The sequence below is a fragment of the Stegostoma tigrinum genome, chromosome 34 (assembly GCF_030684315.1).
Source record: "Stegostoma tigrinum isolate sSteTig4 chromosome 34, sSteTig4.hap1, whole genome shotgun sequence".
Classification (NCBI taxonomy): domain Eukaryota; kingdom Metazoa; phylum Chordata; class Chondrichthyes; order Orectolobiformes; family Stegostomatidae; genus Stegostoma; species Stegostoma tigrinum.
The window spans coordinates 12,371,338-12,379,488 of NC_081387.1; the positions used below are offsets into that span (position 1 = coordinate 12,371,338).

Below are 8,151 nucleotides of genomic sequence, written 5' to 3' on the forward strand. Positions count from 1 at the left end.
TCAGTCGGTCTATGAATGTACAACTCCACACAGTATTATGGTTGGCACTTAGTCCAGCACATGACAATGCTAGAGAAAGCAGGTTTGGCTGCATCCTTGGGCAGACAAACAACATTAATGTTTCCAGCCCTGTATAACTGTTGTGCAGAGCTCAAAGGTGTTGGATCACATTTTTTGACAAGAGATAGAGACCCAGTGCAAACAACAAAGGGGTTGTTAATGGTTGAGAAAAAGTTGTAAAAAAGACTGTAAATTAAGAACAGAATGGTTTCTACCTACTGAGAGCAAAGTAAACAAAACAAGGGACCTTGGGGCACATGTTTCTAGTTCCTTGAAAGTGGAGTCGCAGGTGGGTAGGATAGTAAAGAAGGTGTTCAGTATGCTTGCCTTTATTGCTCAGTGCGTTGAATGTAGGAGTTGGGAGGTCATGTTGCAGCTGTACAGACATTGATTTGCTACTATTGCAATATTGTGTGCAATTCTCTCTGCTATGGAAAGGATGTTGCGAAACTTGAAAGGGTTCAGTAAAGATTTATAAGGATGTTGCCAGGGTTGGAGGGTTTGAGCTACAGGGTGAGGCTGAATAGGCTGAGGCTATTTTCCCTGGAGCGTCAGAGGTTAAGGGGTGACCCTATAGAGATTTATAAAATCAGGAGGGGCTCGGATAGGGTAAATAGACAAGTTTTCTTTTCTCTGGAGTGAGTGAGTCCAAAACTAGAGGGTGTCGGTTTGAGGTGAGAGGGGAAAGATTTAAAAGGGACCTAAGGGGCAACTTTTTCACACAGAGGGTAGTGTGTGTATGCATTGAACTGCCAGGGGAAGTGGTGGAGGCTGGTACAAATATAGCATTTAAAAGGCATCTGGATGGGTATATGAATAGGAAGGGTTTAGAGGGATATGAGCCAAATGCTGACAAATGCAGAGTAGGTCAATTTAGAACATCTGGTCAGCATGGACAAGTTGTACCAAAGGGTCTGTTTCTATGCTGTACATCTCTATGACTATGATAAACACACGAGACCGTGGGGAGGCAAACATGGGGAGAATGTAAGAAAAATGGTGAACAGACATGATGCAAAGTAAAATATAATCTGAAGAAGGATCATTAGACTTGAAATATTAACTCTGTTTCTGTCGCCGCAGATTTAGCCAGACCTGCTGAGTATCTCCAGCAATTCCTGTTTTTTTTTATGCGGTCATAATCTGGCATTACGAAACCTGGAGGATGTAAAGCAGAAAATGAGGTGTTGTTCCTCAAATTTGCTTCCTGCTTTGTTGGAACATTGCAACAGACCAAAATTCAGCATGACATCACAGCTGTTTATTGAAATGGGAAGCAAAAGGGATGCCAGGGTCATTCTTATGGACAGAATGTACCGTAATGCAGACACCCCAGCCTGTGTTTAGTCTTGCCAGTTTAAAGGAAGACTGTATTGTAAGCAGCAAATACAGGAGACTAGATTGAAAGAAGTTTATAAGATTGTGAATGAAATGGATAGAATGGATATGATGAGACATTTTCCCAGGGCACAGGCATCAATTACCAGGAGACACAGGTTCAATGTACAAGGTTGGGGGGAGGGAAGGGGTGGATGGGGTTTAAAAGAGATGCGTGAGGCAAGTTTTTTGCACAAAGGATGGTGAGTACCTGGAATACATTGCCAGAGAAGGTGGTGGAAGCAGACACACAGCAGCATTCAAGGAGCACCTGGACAAATACACGAATAGGAAGGCAATACAAACAGACTGATCATGTAAGTGAAGACAGTTTCATATTAAAAGGGCAAAATGTCTGGCTCAGGCTTGGTGGACTGAGGGGCCTGTTCCTGTGTTGGATCTTCGCCGTTTGTTCTAGGTGCAAGTTAAATGCTGCTTCTCTTGGAAGGTACAATTAGAATTAGCTTTTAATTGTGAGAGAGATTCCTTCATTGACTCTTAATTGCCCACTAGAGCAAGGGCAACAATTTTTTTAAATTTCAAATATATATTCATTAAAATATCTTTGTGCATATATACAGTTCGCTTCTGTACAGTAGGAAACTAACAAACAGTCGCGTTTGACTATTGACCAGAGACCACATCCTGAGCAAGGTCAAATGAGAGAGCTGGTCAGAGAGGCACAAGACAGTCCCCAGCAAATACCGAATAAAAACCAAAAGAACTGCGATTGCTGTAAATCAGGACAAGAACGAAGTTGCTGGAAAAGCTCAGCAGGTCTGGCAGCACCTGTGGAGGAAAAAACAGAGTGAACGCTTCGGGTCCGGTGACCCTTCCTCAGAAGGGCCTGTGCTGAAACGAAATATTAACTCTGTTTTCTCCTCCACAGGTGCTGCCAGACCTGCTGAGCTTTTCCAGCAATTTTGGTTTTTTTGCCCAGCAAACACCTGCTGCTCTCAGATGCAGGAAACCTCTCCCTCCCCAAAAGCTGACCTTTCTCATCGTTTACCATCAGAACAAAAAGGGAAGGTGGGGTTTGGGACGGCCGCTGGCCAATCAGTCTCTCAGAGGAGATCGTATATAAAGGTTCTGCTGGTTCAGGAGGTGCTGCTGTCTGTAGATGTGGAGTTGCGGGACTGGGTGGGCCAGAACTTGTGTGTAGGGTTCAGTGAGCGATGCCGTCTACCAGTCTCCCACCGCCTCTCCCGGTAGGGCAGAGTTACAGCTTCAGCACCAGGAGGAGCACCGAACCGGAGATCTTTACCTTCGATCCGATCCCGTTGCACAAACCCAGCAGCAAAGCCAAGAGGCGCTCGTTGAAGGTCCTTTATCCGATATACCAGGTAAGAATCCTAACTGTTACTGAAGGAATGTCGTTCTGTCTGTTTTCGGACGCACTGATGTGGGAAGGCTTGCCCGGGGGTGTGTTGGTGTCTCACTCCGCTCTGCATTTATGTAGCGCCTTCAGAGAAGCAAAGCCGAGGCGACACGGCACGAGAGGACCTTTTGGGTGAGATTACCAAAGGTAGTGCAAAGGCTCCTAGGTCTGCAGGAGCGTCTTAAAGGAGGATCGGAGAGGTTTGTGAGGAAATTCCGAAACCGGTAGCTTCATGAAGGCTCGCCCTCCAAGAGGTTCAAACTAGGGCAGGACACGAAGCCAGTATGAGAGGAGCGCCCCAGTATGAGAGAGGCGCCCCGGTTGGAGAGGGTGGCTCAGCGATTAGTAACTGCTCTCTCAGCGCCAGGGTCCTGAGTTCGATTCCACTCTCGGGCGACTGAATAGCGTGTGTTTGTGCGTTCAGCCTGGGTTTCCTCCCACAGTCTTATGCATGTTAGATAGTCAGCCACGGGCAATACAAGGATCGGGTGGATCGGAGTGAGATCCTCATTGGTGGCTTGGCGCTCCCATGCTGTCGACATTATATGATTGCAGAGGTAGAAATTTGTGGAGCAAGGCTATAGAACGCTTCTGAAAACACAGGTGAGAATTTAACCAGATGGCAAACTTGCTGTTTCAGTCTCTCGGCAGTTGTTCGGATGAGCAATGAACTCAGTCAACAGAGAAGCGAGTTAGAGAAGGGAACGGCGTTTAATTGGAGAAAGTATAAATGTCTTTTATATTGGAGATGGGGAAGGGTCGAGAGAGTGAGAGCAAGCTGTCAGCAATATAGATTGCTAATAAAAAATCTATTGTCCCTTGATTTTCAGTCTTGTTATCGTTGCTGACTCCCCCAGCTTCCTGGGGGTGAATGTTCACTAGAAATGTAACTGGACTCGTGCAAAAGCACAGTAGCTGCAAGAGCAGGTCAAAGGTTAGGAATCCTGCAGTGAGTAGCTCGCTTCCTGACTCCCCAAAGCCTGTTGGCCATCTACAAGGAATAAATCAGGAGTGTGATGGGATACTCCCCACTTGTCTGGATGGGGGCAGCCCCAACAACACTCAAGAAGCATGACACCTTCCATGATAAAGCAGCCTGTTTGACTGGCACCACATCCACAAATATCCACTCCGTAACAGTAGTGTCTACTATCTACAAGATGAATTGCAGAAATTCACCAAAGATCCTCAAACTGTACCTTACAAACCCACAACAACTTCCATCTAGAAGGACAAGGACAGCAGATACATGGGACCACCATTTGCAACACCCCTCCAAGCTACTCACCATCTTGAGTTGGAAATATATACACAGTTCACTTCTGTACAGTAGGAAACAATCAAACACTGGAGTTTGACTAATGACCAGAGACCACATCCTAAGCAAGAACATGAGAGAGCTCATCAGAGAGACACAAGAGAGTCCCCAGCAAATACCTAATAAAAACCAAAAGAACTGCGGGTGCTGTAAATCAGGACATTTCAGGTCCAGTGACCCTTCCCGAGAAGGGTCTGTTCTGAAATGAAACAACAACTCTGTTTTCTCCCTCACAGATGCTGCCAGAACTGCTGAGCTTTTCCAGCAACTTTGTTTTTGCCCAGCAAACATGTCCTGCACTGTCTTTCACAGTCACTGGGTCAAAACCCTGGAACTCCCTTCCTAACAGCTGGGTGTTCCTACAGCAGTTCAAGAAGGCAGATCACCACCACCTTCTCAAGGGAAAGGGCAATATATGCTGGCCCAGCACTTTATAAATAAATATGAAAACTAATTTATTTTGAGCATATGCAGCTGAATGGATGGGGTTTAAAACCAAGTTTCCATTCAATCCAGAGATAGTAGGAACTGCAGATGCTGGAGAATCTGAGATAACAAGGCGTAGAGCTGAATGAACACAGCAGGACAAGCAGCATCAGAGGAGCAGGAAGGCTGACGTTTTGGGCCCAGACGCTTGTTCTGAAGAAGGGTCAGGGGCGAAAACGTCAGCCTTCCTGCTCCTCTGATGCTGCTTGGCCTGCTGTGCTCATCTTCTATTCAATGCTATCACTTGGATTAAGATTAACATTGAGCCAATACTTCTGATGCAAAATTAACAAAAAATCTGTGCTGGAATCTCAGCACCAACTCAACATTCTTGCTTTGCATTCGGAGGAGTGTTCTCGATCATACCTTGCCATTAACCAGCTTTCTCCTTCTTTTCGCTCCACAGTCTCGGAAGTCCCATCCCACCAGGATAGACTTGGCTAAGAGGCTTTTCCTGGTGCTGCTATCCATTGTTATCCTGCAGGTGTATAGTACTACAGAGACTGAGGAAGAGGAGGCCAATCTGGTTTCTGAGACTCTGCAGCTGGAGACCAGGAGTGAACCCTCCCTGCCAGCTGGGCTAGCCTTGAAGTTGGATTCTGCTTCCATTTGCATACTGACTGTGCCACAAGGAGCTGCGGGTAACAACACAGTCAGTACTGTTTGACGTTCACCTCCTCGGCTCTCGGGGGGGGGGGCCAGTTCCCAACCTGGTTTGGAAACCGCTCTCTGCCTGTTCACTTCTGTCACTGAGTCATCGGCCTGCCTGGTTTCCCCTCCCTCAACAGCCTGATCCCTAGCCATGCCAAAGACTTGACTGTTGTTCCTGATGTGGGTGCAGTGATAGGGAGGCTGAGGCTAAATACAAGTGGCTTCTCTCCTCACCCAGATCTGACTGGCACATCACACTGCACCTTTCCCTGGTGGTACAGTGATGGTGTCCCTAACTGTGAGCCAGGAGGACTGGGTTCAAGTCCCAACTCCTTCAGATCATAACATGCTTGAGCAGGTTGTTTATTATAATTTTGCAATGTACCCCTTGCTGGGTGAACAGGTGAAGTTGGCAGACTGGCACTCTATGACCTCCAAACCATGGTTGCTTCGGTGGGGGAATGCTGCCTGCAGAAGTCAAGAAAGAGCTGTGAAACATCTTGCAACCATGCAGTGAGTAGGCAAGGCAGCTGGGGGGGGTTGCATCTAAGTTGGTGTTAGTGATTTTCAGCAAGAGCCGTAGAGTTTGATCCTATTCCTGGAGGTTTCATATGGTGATGTAACCACGCCACATCTAATTGGCCTGAAAACCATCTTCGCATCACCAATGTTCACCCACTGGCAGACATTCCTGGCTAAATTTCATGCATGACCCTTCTACAGGGCAGTCGTGAGCTTTATGTGCAGCAGTTAAATTGTTCAAGAAATTTTGAGGTCTTATTCCAAAGAAGGTCCATAATTATCAATCCACCGCAAAGGAGGTCTCAGATTGTAGCCTCTCTGCTTGTGAGTTGTCTGAAAGTTGGAAATGGTGATCAATAAAATGGAAACCACTGCCTTTAGTAGCTTAAAAAACTACATGATAACGAAGGAAGTGGTGGGCTGATTCTTAGAGATGATGCCTGTAAATTACTTTAACTACGCTTGGAATATCTTTAACTTAGTCGCCCTTGCAGTTTCTGCAACACTAGTCTTGCGACGGTAACAGTTCACAAGAACCTTAGTCAGATTGGCTGTGCAAAAGAAATCCACCCGGAAGTGTTGTAGGCTAATTAGGTGACGTATTGTCTGTATTAAAACAGTGCTCGAGTAGGAACTAATTACGATCTCATTACTTGAATGGTAACCTGTTTGAAACCTCCCCTAAATCATGACAAAGAATGAAGCTTAGAGTCAATGAAAAGACTGGAAGCCACCACTCCATGACTTGCTAAACCCTCCCAATCCCATCCTCCTGATTAGCACTGCCTAGGCAACAATGACCGTCTAGTAGCAGTTAAGCAAATGTCCTCACATCTGACTTCCAAATATTAAAGGTGAAATGGGTTAATGACTGTCTGGAACCTCTCAGACATGAAACTAGGTGTAACCACAGTCTCCCTTGATGATATCTGTCCTCCAGACAGAAACTAACTGTTCCTGGTATCAATCATGATGACAGTTCTTCCCACAGCACTGTAGTTTGCTTACGGCTCTGGGCTTTAATGGGATTAGTCCCAATGTTGCAATTCACTGTTGTGGTACGAGAAACAAACTATGGAATTTTTCAGACTTGTAATTGGTTCATTGAAGTAATTTAATTTATTTTGATACATTGTCATATTTAAAGTAATTGTATTTTTTGGACGGCCTATTTATTGTATTTAAGTTGGAGATCTGTGTACAAATAAACAAGACAAATACTGCTCACTTGTTTGGTTGCAAACTGGATTTGAAATTACTTTTCGTGAGTAGCGATGTGGAGAAAGCAATGTGGTGCACCGCCAATCCCTGACTCAAATTTCAAATGGTCTGAATGAATTAACATTCCTCTATTTGCACAGTAGCTACAAACTAACCTAGTCACATAAACTTGGGCTTGTCCACTTCAGTCTTTTTTTGACTAGCCTGTGACCTTTCATTTTGTAATGCCTTTGTGACTGAAAGTTGCCATTTTTATTGCCTCAACTGTAAAGAATGGGTATGGTCAGGGGAATTGAAACTTCTAAGAGGAAAAGAAAAACAGTTTTACTTTCACTTTTTTATTGCTTCCTGAAACACATTGAGCATGCTTAAGAAACTCAGCAGGTAAAGCAACCTCTGAAGAGAGAAAAACAGCATTTATGTTTTGAGTCTGATGTAGCCCTTCTTCAGAGCTCACATTTCATTTCACAGTGGTGCTCAGCATGGTCTTCTCTACACTGGGGAAACAAAGCATAGACTTGGCAACTGCTTTGCAGAACATCTACGTTCTGTTCACAGAACGAAACCCTGAACTACCTGTTCCCTGCCATTTTAACACACCACCCTGTTCCCTGGCCAACACCTCTATCTCTGGCTTGCTGCAGTGTTCCCGTGAAGACCAACGTAAGCTGGAGGAACAACACCTCATTTTCCACTTGGGGACCCTACAGCCCTCTGGACTGAATATTGAGTTCAATAATTTTAGGGCTTAAACTCTCCCATGTCCCAGTCCCCCACCCCACACACCAGGCCTTGTCACCACATAGCCTGCCATTACACACCCCCTGTTGTCAGTCACTAACAGTTCCCATTAACAACTATTTACCCTCCCATCCAGATCATTATCAACATCTCTGTCTATCCAACTGTCTTTCTCTCTCTTTGGGATCTATTCTATCAGTTACTCCCTACCCCACCCACCTCCCTATTTTCTGCATATAAACTGACGTTTTCCCAGCCACCATCAGTTCTGAGGAAGGGTCACCAGGCCTGAAACGTTAACTGTGTTTTCTCCTCCACAGATGCTGCCAGACCTGCTGAGCTTTTCCAGAAACTTCTGTTTTTTTTTGTTTTTGTTTCATTTCCTTCCCTTCGAGCT

The 8,151-nt window shown here is 45.4% G+C and overlaps 1 protein-coding gene across 1 annotated transcript; it reads left to right on the forward strand.

Moving 5' to 3' along the window:
- Positions 1–2,558: 2,558 nt before the first annotated feature.
- Positions 2,559–6,951, forward strand: LOC125446587 (radiation-inducible immediate-early gene IEX-1-like). The gene is made up of 2 exons (XM_048520279.2): positions 2,559–2,780; positions 5,026–6,951. The coding sequence occupies exons 1-2, from the start codon at positions 2,613–2,615 to the stop codon at positions 5,284–5,286; spliced, it is 429 nt and encodes a 142-aa protein (XP_048376236.1). The 5' UTR covers positions 2,559–2,612; the 3' UTR covers positions 5,287–6,951.
- Positions 6,952–8,151: the final 1,200 nt, after the last annotated feature.